Raw genomic sequence first — 16,118 nt, 5'->3', positions numbered from 1 at the left:
CTGATGGTGATGGGAGGATATTGCTACCGTTTTCTCTATATTAATAATTAACTTATTCCTTTCGAACCACTCTGTGAGTGTATTTATTGTTTCACTTATTTCCTTTTGGACAACATCGACCATATTCCCTGACATAAAAAGACTGGTATCGTCGGCAAAGAACGTTGGTTTTCCCTGCTGAATACCTGCTTCTAAATCATTGATATATAGCAGAAACAAAACTGGTCCAAGAACAGAACCTTGCGGGACTCCATGACTTACGGGTCTTTGTTGTGATAGCCAGTTAATGCTTTCCTTGGTTTCTCTATCCCTATATGTAATTTCTACTTTTTGTTCTCTTCCTTCCAGATATGTTTGAAACCATTTAAGCGCAACCCCTCGTATTCCCATTCGTTCCAGCTTCCTTAACAGTATATCATGATCGACTAGGTCAAAAGCTTTAGATAGATCCAAAAATAATCCTATACCTATTTCCCTCTCATCCAATGAGTCATATACGTTCCCTAAAAAATCAGCGATTGCAGTCTTTGTTGTTTTCCCATTACAGAAGCCATGCTGCTTGTCATTGATTATGCTGTAAATATTTAAGAATGATAAAAAGTCTTTTATACACGACTTTTTCCATAATTTTTGAAAATACAGAAATTAGTGATATAGGTCTATAGTTAGCGACTTCTGTTTCGCTTCCTTTCTTATACAAGGGTTTGACTTTTGCAATTTTAAGCTGGTCTGGGAAGTGTCCGGTTACAAGTGACAAATTTATTACATATGTCAAAGCAGTTATAATCTTGGGATAGCATTTTTTGACAACATACTCTGGGATATCATCTATACCTGCAAATTTTTTTGTTACACTAGGAGTAACTTCTACCGTAGAAAATCCTGCTTTTTCGAAACTCTTTGTCACAGTTTCTCGTAACAACTTCTTTACTGCTTGACTTATCCAAATAACCGCATCTAGAACCGAGACAGTTCTTGCAAGTTCAGAAGCGGATGATGTAGGATGTAGAATCTATATTGACGAGCAAAGATTGCATTAACGGCCTTCAATGGTAGAATTAAAATGCAAAACCGGCATGTTTTGTTGTTCTTGGATAACGCAACATGCCATTCCCATATCGAACTTTCCAACGTGCGACTTGCTTGGTTCCCTACAAACCAAACACCACCAGGGTTTCTTAACCAATGGATGAGTGCATCATTCGGATTGTTAAGGTCCACTATCGTCAATTACAGTATTAAAATGCAGTGCCAAGATAAATACGTTTTGAGGTCCAAATATACCTGAGAGGTGAACGGGTGCAAAAGGTGTCGCCTTCAGTAACATTCAATGACAAAATATGTGTTAAGTAGGATCAAATATGCATAGTGTGGGCCATGCAGAGTAACTAACGGTGTCCAGTGTTGATCCGTGGTCTCCGTGGTCCTTTCCTTTCGATTGCTTTCGATGCTTGACTAGTCTGGCTAATCGGTGAGGTCGGTGAGGTCGGTGAGGTCCGCGATTTGCTGCAAGCGAAACGCCTGAATTAGAAATGGAGGTGACCATGTGCTGTGATTATTAGTATTTTTAAATAACTAAAAATGTTTGTTCCGGACGTAGAAATAATTGTTGGAACTTACGAGGAGTTTCTGTTGGGATATAAAACTATTAAAAAGGAAGACGCGGTAAGTTGGAAGAAGAAAGTTTCGCTTCAAAAATTTATGTAAGGTTAAGAGTGACAGTATGCCTGTTTTCTTCAAATTTCAGAAATGTTATTTAGTTCAGAGTTTTGCTGACCATTCCCATCGAGCAAGTATTCGAAGTGTGTGCGCAAATGGTAAATTTCTGGCATCAGGGAGCGCAGATGAAACCATTCATGTTTATGATATGAACGCTCGCAAAGAATCGGGAATCCTTGTTCACCATATCGGTAAGGTAAAAGAAGACGAAACATACAATATGTAGCATAGAACTAAACTCAAGGGATTATGTGATGTATATTCAGCTGGTAGCAAAGAAGAATTTCTGTAGGCAAACGGATTTTGTGTTCTCATTGCATGAGGTATAGTTGTTGTTTTATGTCACGTTAAAAGTAGTGCAGTTGTTCAATTTGTTTCCGTTACGTAAATCCAGATACAGGAAGACACCATAGGATATGGAACAAGTCAAATACAATATAAATACCATGACATCTATCAAGTAGAGCACACTACAGATTGCTGACAAATGCAATCTCCATTTGTTGACTTCATTACTAGAGAATGGAAAACATAGAGTGTTAGCAAATAAAACTGATCAGCTGTAACCTGTCTTATATTGGCTGTTATAATGCTGTAACTTAGTGGCAACTGAAGCAGAAGTACATGGAGCGGCTATAAAATAACAGGACTGATGCTCTAAGATCTGTTATTCAACTAATCATACAATGGAAATGTTATCACCTTCAAAGTGGTCTGCTCCCCAACCCCTACACTGCTCCATGCGAATTCACCAATGTTGGAACCAATGCTGCAGGTCCTTTTCTGATAGCTTCTTCACTACCTCTGTTGCCTTTGCCTACACTGCATCTGTGGACTCGAAATGGGTTCCTTTTAATGCAGACTTGTTCTTTGGCAGTAAAAAGAGGTAACATGAGGCTAGGTCAGGTGATTAGGGTGGATGTTCCAATATGGCAATCTTGTGCTTTGCCAGAAATTGACAGACAGTGTGTTGTGTGCCAGCTTGTCATGGTGAAGAATCCGCAAGCCCTTCCTCCACATTACAGGTGTTTTTATTCACACCCATTCATGAAGAATTGTCAAAACCTCCTTATAGCTGATCTGGTTAAAGGTCTGACCTTCAGGCACGCAACTAATGTGAACAGTTCCCCAGATACCGGAAAAAGAAGATATCATTGCTTTGAAATTTGACTTCCTCTTCCATGCTTTTCTTTTCTTTCTCCCCCCCACCTGGGACTCTTCCAGTGCATGGTTTGGCACTTAGTTTCCAGGTCATACTGAAAAAACCTTGATTCATCACAAGTTATTACATTTCCTAAGAAGTTTGGATCATTTTCAGTGTTTTGAAGGATGTCAGCACAAATTTTCATTTGAGTTTTCTTTTGCTCAGGAGTGAGGATTATCGGCACCATTTTTGAGCACACTTTTTTCATGTTAAAATGATCATGTAAAATCTGCTGAACACTTTCTTTATCAAGTGTTAGCTAATACAGCAACTGCTCGAATGCCCAAGCAACGATTTTTTCAAACAGTTTCACCTACTTTTTCAATGTTAACATCTGCTTTTGATGTGCAAGCCCGACCAGGATGCGGATCAACTTCAGTCTCTCCTCTTCTCTCTTTAAATATTTTGGACCACTTGAGAACTTGAGTACAAGATAAACATTCATCACTATAAACTTCCATCAACAAACTGTATGTTTCTTTAGCTGATTTTCCAAGTTTTGCAAGGAATTTCACATTGACATGTTGCTCTACTGTAACACTTAGCATAATTCTGATGGATCTCAGATACACAATACACTTCAAACAAAGGCTGGTACCACACTTTTGGCTGTATGGTCTTGGAAGTTGTAGAGTTGATGGAGAGGAGAGGGCAGGCTAATATGCCACCCCACTCACTGTTGCCAAGGCCACAGGGATTCAGCAAAAAAATCAATCCAGTTATTTTATAGCTACTCAGTGCAGTGATTATGTTGTGAAAATAGGTGCAAAAATGGTACAAAATAGTTGTCTAATTAATAACATTTTTTTTTCTCTCCATATGGCTGTCCAACCCTTTGGATCTTGGCTGTTTTTTTTTTTCAGTTTCTTAATCTATACACAGTCGGTAGGACTGTTTCAACAGGGGATTAGCCCGTAGCAGGGCTGCTGCTTACAGAAAGAACAGCACAAACACAGAATAAACGCACACAGACATCCATGCCTTCAGTGGGATTTGAACTCAGAGTCTCAGTGTTTGAGCAGGCAAAGACATTTCATGCCCTAAACTGCTCATCCACTATGATCTGCAGTTAACAGGGTTTGCAGCTGGAGCTTAATGTGTGACTTTGGCTCTCAGGAGTAGGCTACATCGCATGCTGAGGGTTTCCAGCATTGTGGTAAAACTTACAGTTGCCATCTGCAGGGTTGGGGGAGGAGGTGAAACTGATGCTGGATGAACAGAGTAGCAGGATGCTAACCAGTAGGGAGTGGCCTTAGTGATGAAAACTGTGTCAGTGACTACATGGTTAATAAAAAGAGGTGATAAAAAATGTTGTGGCAATGAGGTTGTCCTGAGAAGAGCCCCAAGTTTAGGATAAGAAGTGATGGAAGATTGTTTTTTTCCCTGCTTCCTTCCTCATCTTTCTCCTTCTCCCCATGTGGATAGGAAGGGGAGTTCAGTGATTACTGGATGAAGGTTGTTAACTGGAGAGATGTGATACCAGGCTTTACTCAGTCTGCATCCATTTTCACAGTTAATTTAGGGGTGATGTTTTGTTATTTTGATGGCTGTTTAACCATGAAGGCAGATGCCACTTGAGTGAAGCCTGGCTCCAACTCTTTCCCCCTGAAACCCACCAGTGAACCAGCTTCATGGAACAGTCACAGAACTCCATTTCCTGTTTGCATAGACAGAAGGAGAGAAAAAGAAAATGGAAAAAATAAAATATGAAATCTTTCATCGCTTCCTGTCCTAAACATGGGGTTGCTGAAACTTCTTGTCAAGACCAACTGGTTGCCAGAACGTTTTGCATCACCTCTTTTTAAGTTCACCTGAACTCTGGAACATTTTTATTGCCTCTTTTCACTAACCACATGGTTGTTTCTTGTTGGTTAGCATCCCTCTGTTTTGTTCATCCAGTCATAATTTCACCTCTGACATGCTGTGTAATGTAGGATCTACGAGGGGGTACCCAAAAGAAACCGAACTTATTTTTTTTTAAACTTATTTATTGAAATTTTAAGCACAAACCTTCAATCCCCTTCAAAGTACTCTCCACTTACACTAATACACTTGTCTAGTCTTTTATTCCATTTTTCAAAACATTGTCTAAATTCATCTTTTGAGATGCTTGACAGCGCCTCCGTTGTTTTTTCCTTTCATGTCTCTTTTCATTCGAGGAAACAAAAAAAAGTCGCACAGGGCAAGGTCGGGTGATTATGGAGGGTTAGGAACAGGGGTCATACCATTTTTGGTCAAGAATTGTTGTACAGACAGGGCTGTGTGAGCAGGGGCATTGTCATGATGGAAAAACCAATCACCCGACTGCCACAAATCTGGCCCCTGAGCTCCAAGTCACTCCTGACAGCTCCACAATTCNTTGCAAAAACGACGATCAAACAAAACAGTTGTCACTATAAACTCTGCTGAAACTAGTCCTTACCTTCTGAAGCAATGGTAGTCGGCTTATCGACTCAGGAATGTTAGCTCTATGCGCTCATAGCGGCAAAACGCGGTACTACAAAAGCTCTGCCCACAAAAAAATTAGTTCGGTTTCTTTTGGGTACCCCATCGTATATAACAGCCGTCACAGACACACATACACACACACACACACACACACACACACACACGTGTGTGTGGAGGGCTGAAAGTGATGACTGAACATGGCAACGGCATATCCCTGGAAGATATCAGCCAGGATTATGAATTGTGGCATCCTGTTGTATATGACATTAAATAAAATTTCTCTGTGGGGTAGAAGTCCACAACTGAAAAGACAGAAATATTGTGTAATGCTATATTGATGGTTTTATATAATAAAATATTAGTCAGCACCTGCTGATTGTAAGTATGCAGTGTTACTACTGCACCAACTTATCTGGTCCATGTTCTGCTTGTTCTATTAGCATGCCATTCTCTCTCTGAGATGCCAGCACCTGAATGAGTTGAATGAAAAACAGAAATAAAGTGTTCTCGCAATCATTTTTCTCTGCAGAGCGAGGGAGGAGTTTGAGGTAGGTGAGCTGAGGAGTTGCCCACATACAGAAGTTCCTGCCGCAAACATGGGCCTGCTTTTATTTTACTATGCTGGTGTGAAGATGACTAGCATATACGAGGGTTGGAACTTTATTAGTGGCAACACTGCTGTAGAGATGCCATGCAATGGAACCAAATAATGTCGCTTATACCACACGTTAGTTACATACCTACCTTACCTCAGAGCAAATGGACTCTCCCTTCCCACATCACGTGCATGCGCAGTGATGAGAAGAACAGCCTCGTGTTAGCTGGTGGTCTAATGTAGTATTGTCACAATGTTTTTGAAACAGGAACAACGGAGCTGGATAAAGATTGAATGTGCCAGAGGCTGTAAAGCACGACAGTGTCATCAAGGTCTTCAAGAGGCTTGCAGGGAATCTGCATTGCCTTACAGAACAGTGGCAAGGTGCGTAAAAGCCTTCAACGAGGGATGCCAAAATGTGGCAGACATGCGTCAGCCAGGTCGTCCTAGTGTCAGTGAAGAAGTGCGTTACTGAAGAGTGATCGACACCATACAATTCGTGAGCTGGCCCGAGAGACAGGATTAGCACATACGACTGTGCTTCACATTCTGAAGGTACGCCTGGGCATAAGAAAAATTGCATCACGATGGGTTCCACATGATTCGACAGAAATGCAGAAATGGCTACAATACGATGCTGCTGGTAACCATGTGGAGCACTCCGAGCATGAAGGAAAGGCTTTCTTACGCCATATCATTATGCTGGATGAGACATGGACAAAATCATACGAGCCACAAATGAAACACCAATTGAACGAATGGCATCATTATGGGTCACCGCGAAAATCAAAAGTTCATCAGAATCCCAGCAATATGAAAGTTATGGTGATTCTTGTGTATGACTGTGATGGTGTTATCCTAACACATACCGTTGCCTAACAGCAGACTGTCACTGCACAGTATTACTGTTCATTTTTGGAACACAACCTGCAACGAGCTTTAAGAAAGAAGCGGCGACACTTTCTGCAGAAGTAACCCATCATTTTGCAGGACATTGCTCAGCCGCATGCAGCACAAGCTGTGGCTGATTTGTTCAATCAATGGGGCTGGGAAGTGCTGTACCATCTGCCATACTCCCCGGACTTAAGCCCTTGTGACTTTAACTTGATTCCTAAGATGAAGGAGCATTCGCTTCAGAACTGTTTCAGAGATCCTTAAGGCAGTAGACTGCTCCATTCGAACGATCAACACAACAGGCGCTGCTAAAGGTATCCTACAACTTCCACATCACTGGCAGCGGGTTGTACACAATGCTGGTGACTACATTGAAGGACAGTAAAACTTCGAAACATGCATCTGTTTTGTATCAGTTGTAAATAAATAGTTGCCACTATTAAAGTTCCAACCGTCATATCTTAAGGACATAACAAAATGCTGAACAGGACCTCATTTTGTGAGAGTGACTCTGGTGAAGCAGTTACTCTGGTAGTGAAAGTGAGCTTGAAGATGACATTGTAATGGCAAATGATGGCAACATTAGTGGAAGCCAATGTGACTGATAGCTGTTGAGCCTGTAGGAGGGCATGGAAGTGGGCAAAACGTTTTTTCACCCCTGCATTTAGTAACTACATCATTCTGTCATCTTGTGGCTGCAGAATACATAACCAAAAGTTTCATTTGACATTGATTCAGAATGACTTGGAAATTTGTGGAAGGTAGTCACATCCTCAGTTCACATGAAGAGGAACACTAAACCCATAAACCAATCAGATATCTTGACATAGATTTCAGCATACTGAACACTGGCCACCTGTAAGATCATTCTTGTGGTGTTGTGTGTGCTCAGTGAAGGAGAAAGAAAGGGCTGCAAAATGTCAGTGTGTTGACCAGCATTTTTGCATTTAATGTAAAAATTAATTTCTAAATCAAGATTCTTGCTCAGTGTGGGAAGGAAAGCAATTGAAGTACAGGGTGGTTCATATAGAACTGTCCCGACGAAATGAGCTGTAATATAAAATATACCATACAGATATTAAAGTAATTTACACATATCTTATCTTGGATTGTGTGCTGTGATCAGAGCAGGTGTTGAAAGTGTCTGCCTTTTTCAAGTAGGCACGCCTCAACCCGCGTTTGCATATTTGCCATGACTCGCTGCAGTGTTTCTTCAGTGATGTTCCTGATTTCAGCTGAAATGTTGTCCTTTAAATCCTGTAACATACGCGGTTTGTTTGCATACACCCTGTCCTTCAGTAAACCCCAGAGAAAAAAATCCGGGCTGGTAAGGTCAGGGGATTTTGGGGGCCACATCTTTTTAGAGATGACGCAATTGGGGAAGAAGCTCTCAATCAGTTCCATGGACATGTTGGACATGTGGCACGTCGCTGAATCCTGCTGAAAATAACCCTGTGTAAGTTCCACATCATTCAGCTGCTGCACAAAATCGTAAAAAATACGGCAGTATAAGGTGCTGTCCACGGTTGTGTCGAAGAAGGTCGGTCCAGTGATTCGTAAACCAGAAATGGCGCACCACACACCCACTTTTTGTGGGTGTAGTGGTGATTCAGCAATCTCATGTGGATTTTCAGACGCCCAGATCCTGGAATTTTGTGCGTTTACATATCCTGAGAGGTGGAACCATGCTTCATCACTAAACCAAGTGATATCCAAAATTCTGGGGTTATCGTGCACAAATTCCCAAAACCATAAACCCGTTTATCTTTATCAACATCACCCAATTCCTGAACACTGGTGATCTTGTAGGAATGAAGATTCGCTTTCTTTGCAGCCCGTTGACACGTTGAATAAGAATACCTGGTTTCCTGGCTTAGATGTCATAATGATTTCTTTGGAGACTGCAGTAACCTGTCCCACACAATTGCAATCATTTCTTCTGGCATTTCTGGGTGGTTTTTACCACGTTCACTTAAAAGTGTCCCTGTCCTTTCCAATTTCTGAGCCAAGGACTGTATAGTCGATTTCACTGGCTTCTTGAGAACTCCAAACTTCCTCTTGAATTCCAATTGTGTGTTCACAATCAAGTCTGTCACCCAGTACGTGTGCACGAGAAACACTTGTTGTTCAACAGTGTACTCCATGACTGTCGCCTGCACACTGCAGACACATTTTGAGATTGTCCTTGACCTTGCAGCATAAGGGCTGCCACTTGCCGGATCATGCGCACACCATTCGACTCAGCACAGCCCACAGATTATTATGTTGTAATTGTGAGCGGTTATATGCATCACCTGCGGAATTATTAGCAAATTCATCGGGCCAGTTCTATACAATTCATCCTGTATATTCAGATCATACTAATTATATTTTCTTCTATTTCAATAAGGGTCACATGGTAGCATAGTTGATTGAGGCACTATGCTGCAGGCCGGAAGGTCATGGGTTCAATTCCTGATGAGGTCATAGGATTTTTCAGCTGACTTAATCCTGCCAACCGTACTGTGGCTCTGGGTTCCACTCAGCCTGTAACAGAAATGAGTACCAGGAATCTTCCTGGGGTTAAAGGGCTGACAACTCACCACCATCTGTGAGCCAGTTATCTAGAAAATGAGGGTCTTGACATCTCACAACCCTGTGGGCCCCTTTGGCTGTTAGAAACAATGATGTTCATAGTAGTAAAAAAAAGCACTGTCACTTGACAATTTACTATTTTTGAAATAGTTTTCACTAGAATTAGCAGTTGCATTTGTAGTTTCTTCAACGCTGGCATGCTTACAATTTAAACCCCCCTTGTTAAGATTCAGCCATCAGCACCAGTATTTAAGCCTTTAATTCCAGATGCTAAAGATTAAGTAAAATTCCTTGGTGTAATTCAGGTCCATATTGCGAAACCTTGATTTCTTAATTTGCATTTTACTCCTTAAATGTAGCCACTGTATGTTGTGTTATTGACAGCGAAAGTGACCATCCTGTGCAAATCTCTTTATGTGTAATATGAGTATATACAGTCCACTGTCCTTTGTTTATTTTACCTCTGATATATGAAAGTCTAGTAACATGAGCCTTTGATACAGGTACTGTAAATTGCCTGTCATTTTCACCAAATGGATCTCATTTACTGAGTGGCGGTGAAGATGGCAGTATAGCCATATTCCGAACTGGAAGTTGGCAGTTGGAGAAAGTGTTTGCCGAAGCTCACAAAGGTGAAGGTAAGCTGCTTAAATTTAAAACTATGAAACAAGAACATATTAATCAGCTGTGTCAGAGGAAAGATAGATATGAAAATAGGACATGCTGATTGGTTTTAAAATGTCATTGTCAAGTCATTATATCAGCAGTTTTGAGCATTTTTGAGCATTATCGCATGAATGTGTGTCTTTCTTACCGATGGTGGACTTGCCTCTTATTTCAGCCGTAACATTGCTGAGTGTCCATCCAAGTGGAAAATTAGCTTTGTCAGTGGGTACTGATGCCACCCTTCGAACCTGGAACCTTGTCAAGGGACGACAGGCCTATGCTACGAATTTGGGAAAGTAAGTAATCCTAATTCAATGCAAACCATTGACATGCTTCATGGCTCTCAGACGGCCTCGTATGCAGGTAACATTAGCTGTTTTGCCATCACCTAGTATTGTTCCCATTGTGTATGGATCAGTGGACAGAAAGCCAATTAGTATAGCGACTGGCTTCAGGCTGGATGACCGAGGGGTCGGAGTTCGAGTCCCGGTAGGAGCAAGAGTTTGGTCCACCCCACATTGTTGAGACCAGTTCTGGGGCCCACCCACCCTCCAATCTGACGGGTTCCATGAACCCTTTCCCCGGGGATAAAGCAGTTGGGACATGAAGTTGACAGCTTCCCTCCAAATTGTGTAGTGCTTAATTAGTTAAGCCCAGGGACAACTTTACTTTAATTTACCAGCAGATAGAAAGTCTCTGACCAAGTCTGTCTTCCCATGTTCCTCTGTTCTTCATGTCTCCAGAAGTTGGCAAGACCGTCTTGTTCTGGGTTGTCCCATAGATTTCTTCACTTCTAATGCCCTGCTGAGTAACATTGTTCTCTTCGTCCCTTTTGTATGACCATATCATTGTCGTTTTTCTTCTAACTGTAGTAACAATATTTGGATTCTAATCTCTTCTAAACATTTCATTTTGAATTTTTGTCCTTCATGCTTTTCCATTAATACAGGTGTTGCTTGGATTTTTCATGTGATTATTTTCATGTTTTACCTTTAAGTATTAGGATCAGTTTGTTATATATAATAAACTGTTGTTTTGTGATGTTCTGAGGTGTCTGTATTGCATAACATTTCCTGCACAGTTGACAGAATTCAGATATAGTTTTTATTGCTCTCTCCATGAACTTTGATGGCTATGGAAATGGAAGTAAATAGTTTAGTACCAGACTACATGGTGTTACATGTTGAAGACAATAACTTTCAGATATGTAAAATATGAGGTTCTTATAGCATCTGTTATGAAGAGTTCTATATTTGGGTTCATGCTGGTTTCTTGTTTAGCTTACTCTGCAGCCCTGAAGATGGAGGCAACATGTTACTCCAAATTGTTGGTTGACTTTCACCATGGCAACACTTCAGTGTTGAATTAGTTTATATGCTGGACAACAGGTTCTGTAGTATCCTTGTACAGAACTTTAATAATAATTTTAATACATGTAATTTGTAAATATTTTAATTAATCTTATGTAGTACTGGGCCAGTGGGTCTGTAAGGTAAATACTAGAAATTCCAGATGATATACTCCTGGATTCTTAAAACATTGTGAGTGAAAGGAATGTTAGGAACGTTTGTGGTTGTACTCTGTAAAATGTCTTTGTGAACTAAAGAAGTGGTTGTTATTTCAAGGAATCGCACTGGGAAGGGACGAGCTGTGTCTTGTTTACTGTGGTCACCAGATGGCAGCATGTATGTTATAGCTGTTGGTACTGAAGTCAGCGTGTACGATGTGCACACAGCAGGCATTATGCACACATTCCAGTTGGCAAAGAAGGTCACTTGCATCTGTTTCTCTCAGGTAAAGGCAGGTTTCAAATCAGACATTCAAAAGGCTGCAGAACTTTGACACACAGTTTCTGTCTCACAAGAGACATGCTGCATCTTTGTTACAAAATCAACCAATTAATGTGGTATAGGGAGATAATCACTGTTTATTGTGAGAATTCTATAGAACACACAGTTACATTGTGTGGGCAAAGTGCAGAGTTTTTCTGATGTTAAAACAGGTGGTACATCGCTGTGCTATGTAACAGGCGTGTCAAACATATTACCACATACGGACCATATTGAGATGATAGGTGTTTGAGATTGGTTGGTGGCTGGAACTACTGACATCTGCAGGCAGGATAGGAGCACTAGTTGATAAATAGCTACATTTATTGATAGTAATTATTATAATAGGTCAAAGTAAGGTCATCCCTATCCTTAAATAATGAAGACATGGGGGAGTGAATGTATCGATCCACATGTTCTTAATCTCAGCCCTGGATGAAGATGAGTAGTTGGCTTCATGTTCAAGGCACTGTACCCACAGGAAAGGAGTCCCCTCCTACACCTATTGGATCGGAGGCTGGGCAGGCCCAAGGCCAGTCGGGACAATGTGGAGAAGAGAAAAATCTCTTATCCTTGCTGGAAATCAAAGTCTTATTCCTCGGCCATGCAGCCCAAGGCCAGTCAGTGTATTGACTGAGTTATCCCAGCTTCTCACTGACAAGTATAGCTTTTTTAAATTTATGTTTTTAACAGTTTTGACACCAAATTTAGGATCAGATAGTTAGCAGTCCTGTTTCATATTTGGAAGGTCTATGTTTCAAGTCTCTACATGTAGAATGACTAACCTGAATGAGGAGTTAACCATGGCCTTCCTGTCTGTCCCTGGAAATGCCGAGACATTGCCTTAAATTAGGCTATGTCTTTAGTGAAACCTCTTCCTTTGCCAGACAAAGCATTTGACGCCCAAGGTCCACAGATGCATTGTATGGGCATAGGATATCCATCCCCAAGGAGAACTTGTTTGTGATATTGGCGACGAATACTCAAATTTTCGGTGGGCGCTGCCCCAGGGCAAGTGTCAGGGAAACTTCCTGACAGTATTATTTATAATTAATTATTCACTGTCCATCATGCCATTCAACACTATAATCACACCTGTTAAAAACCTTATTAAATACACCAAGAATAAATAAAGTAAAATATTTTTATATCAGCATTAGTTTAAACACAAAAGGCCAGTATTGTTAGTCACCTCATGTATTCTATCATTCAAATAGTTCTTGCCTGGGGAAATGACACTCTTCATTTGCACTTAGTGTGAAGATGTTGGGTTTCACTTCTTGTGCTAATACTTCTGCACTGGTTATGACAAGTGCATTTATGTTATCGTGATCCCTTGGGGTTTTTGTTTCTATTTATGAGCAAAAACAGTTGTTTGCACATGTTTGGTTTATAGACAATAAGTTTTGGGAATGATCCACAGATAAACAAGCATAAATGTTTGGCAGTTCAGTCTCACTACAGTTTTGTTTTAAAAGCCAGTTCCATTGCTGTTTGTTGAGCTCCATTTGTAGGTCTTCATCTGCCTTTGCAACATCAGAATGAAGTGGTACAATCAGCATGACAAATTCTATTTCACAGATTTAACAGATGTCAGAATCTTCAAACCTGTGGAAACAAGGGTGTTTCGAGGTTGATGTGGTTAAAAAAAAAAGGTAAAGCTATCCCTGTAACAGTCTGTAGAGTTCCATAGGATTGTGAGATGTCAAGGCTCCCACGTTTTCTAGACAGTTGGCTCATAGTTGGTTTCGAGGTTGTCAGTCTTATGTGCTGGCTGGCCAGCCTTTACTCCTAGGAAGATTCCTGGTACTCTTTTCTGTTAGAGGCTGAGTTGACCCAGAGGCCATAGTGTGGCTGGAAGGATCAGGTCAATTGAAAAATCTAATGACCTCATTTGGAATTTAACCCTGGACCTTATGGCTTGTAGCCTAGTGCCTCAGCCAACTATGCTACGGCATGCCCTAAGGTTGACCAAGACTTTAATTATTTTACAAATCCAGTATACATGCCAGAATTGCCAAGCTTCCTGGCAAGTTACTGATGCCATCAGCACAAAAGGTTTTATCTGACTGTATAGAAGTTCAGGACACTGTCTGAATTCATTGTCAGTACAAAATTTCAGTCCTCATAGGTGCTTCTTCATTGGTCCAAACAAATGGAAATCACTGGGGGCTAAGTCAGTTCTGTGGTTCATGATTTTCTATCCCACTGTTGCCATTGTCACCTTTGTCCAATTTTCCATATGTGGACCAATGTTGATCAACCCCCTGATGACGAAGGTAGATATGCTGTCCGAAACATCAGACATCTACTCCACATTTACATGGCTGATCACCAAAGATTTTATTGTGTACTGTCACTGTAAGAGCTTCAAATCACATACACGGTGTGTCCAGGATCTGTTAGCACTCATTTTTTTTAATTTTGCCCTTCAGTGTCATCTGTTGGCGAGTTGTGGCATTAAGATTCTTGAAGTTTCAGCTGTGGCTGTCTATAATTTCAAAGCACAAGCATTGCTGCATCATGTGTTCTCACCTTGAATGTAACAGTACTGTTCTGACAGTCGTCGGAAAATGGCGGTTGAACAGCGAGAGCCAACATCAAATTTTGTTTGAAGTTAGGCAGAACAGCTGGAGAAGCGCATGAAATGATGAAAGGAGTGTATGGTAGTGATTGTTTGAGTCGCTTGAACATTTTTTGATGGTATGCCGTATTTCGTGACAGCAGGGAGGACATTGAAGATGCTTCACATGCATCAAATCCGAGAACAAGTCACACTGAAGAAAATGTGAAAAATGTGACCGACATCCTTGCATCAGACAAATGTGTTTCTGCAAGACTCATCGAGGAGTTTTGGGGAATACCAAAAAGTACTGTGCATCAAATTTTGACCGAGGATTTGGGCAAATGGAAAGTCTGTGCGCGGTTTGTACCGCACGCACTGTCACGCAATGAAAAGCATGCTAAAATGGAACACTGCAAAGACATGTTACGGTTGGCCCAAAGTGATACAAAATTTATAAAATTGATTGTTACTACTGACAAGACATGTTTTCAATATGAGTGTCCCACAAAGTGGCAGAGTGCAGTGTGGTTTAGCCCAAAGAAGCCGAAACCAAAGAAAGTACGCATGCAAAAGAGTTGAGTAACTTAGTGAAGGGTGAGAATGGTGATCTGCTTGCAGATTCCCACAACATTTTGAATAGGTGGAGGATCTACTTCTCTCAGTTATTAAATGTACGTAGGGTCAGTGATGTTAGGCAGACAGACATCGATACATCTGAGCCGTTAATACCTGATCCTAGCCGTTTTGAGGTTGAAAGTGCTATTGCAAAATAAAAACGGTATAAATCATCAGCTAGTGATCAAATTCTGGCAGAACGTATTCAAGCAGAAGGCAAAATATTACATTCTAAGATCCACAATCTAATTACTTCTATTTGGCATAAGGTAACATTGCCTGATAAGTGGAAGGAGTCTATTATTGTACCAGTTCACAAGAAGGGCGATAAAATTTACTGTAGTAATTATTGTGGGATATTACTGCTATCAACTTCATACAAAATTTTATCCAATATTATTCTCTCAAGGTTAAGTCCATACATAGATGAAATTATTGGGATCATCAATGTGGGTTTTGGTGTAACAGATCAACTACACATCAGATCTTTTGCATTCATCAAATATTAAACAAAAAGTGGTAGTACAGTGAGACAGTACATCACCTATTCATAGACTTCAAGAAAGCCTATGATTCAGTTAGGAGTGAAGTATTGTACAATATTCTGATAGAGTTTGGGATACCTATGAAACTAGTTAGGTTGATTAAAATGTGTATGAACGAAACGTATAGTACAGTCCATGTAGGTAAACATTTGTCTGATAAATTTCCTGTCCAGAATGGTCTAAAACAAGGAGATGCTTTATTGCCACTCCTTTTCTACTTTGCTTTAGAATATGCCATTAGGAAGGTCCAGGGAAACCAGGTGGGACTGAAGTTAAACGGGAAACATCAGCTGATGGCCTATGCCAATGATGTGAATCTACTGGGTGATAATGTAGATACCATAAAGAAAAACACACAAACTTTAATTGATGCAAGTAAGAGGTTGGTTTAGAACAGCCGTGTCAAACACGTGGCCCCCATAGCCACAAGGTGAGGCCCCTCAACTTTTAGAGCTAATTGATA

General features: G+C 40.7%; 1 protein-coding gene and 1 long non-coding RNA gene across 2 annotated transcripts in view; one reads left to right on the top strand and one right to left on the bottom strand.

Annotated features, from left to right (window-relative positions):
* The window catches only part of LOC111862410, a 1,990-nt gene extending 611 nt beyond the window's left edge, over positions 1-1,379 (bottom strand). Inside the window, exon 1 of the long non-coding RNA XR_002842427.2 lies at positions 1,285-1,379. This is a non-coding gene — a long non-coding RNA (uncharacterized LOC111862410). The remainder of the gene's footprint in view (positions 1-1,284) is intronic.
* Positions 1,380-1,454: 75 nt separating this feature from the next.
* Positions 1,455-16,118, top strand: part of LOC111862412 (p21-activated protein kinase-interacting protein 1-like) — an 18,356-nt gene continuing 3,692 nt past the window's right edge. Inside the window, exons 1-5 of the mRNA XM_023847783.2 lie at positions 1,455-1,665; positions 1,748-1,910; positions 9,938-10,072; positions 10,276-10,396; positions 11,726-11,894. Of these exons, the coding sequence (XP_023703551.1) occupies positions 1,582-1,665; positions 1,748-1,910; positions 9,938-10,072; positions 10,276-10,396; positions 11,726-11,894 (672 nt within the window). The 5' untranslated portion in view covers positions 1,455-1,581. The remainder of the gene's footprint in view (positions 1,666-1,747; positions 1,911-9,937; positions 10,073-10,275; positions 10,397-11,725; positions 11,895-16,118) is intronic.

Source organism: Cryptotermes secundus, unplaced genomic scaffold (genome assembly GCF_002891405.2).
Source record: "Cryptotermes secundus unplaced genomic scaffold, Csec_1.0 scaffold715, whole genome shotgun sequence".
NCBI lineage: Eukaryota > Metazoa > Arthropoda > Insecta > Blattodea > Kalotermitidae > Cryptotermes > Cryptotermes secundus.
Note: the sequence above shows the minus strand (reverse complement) of the source record. Positions and strands in the feature narration are given on the sequence as shown.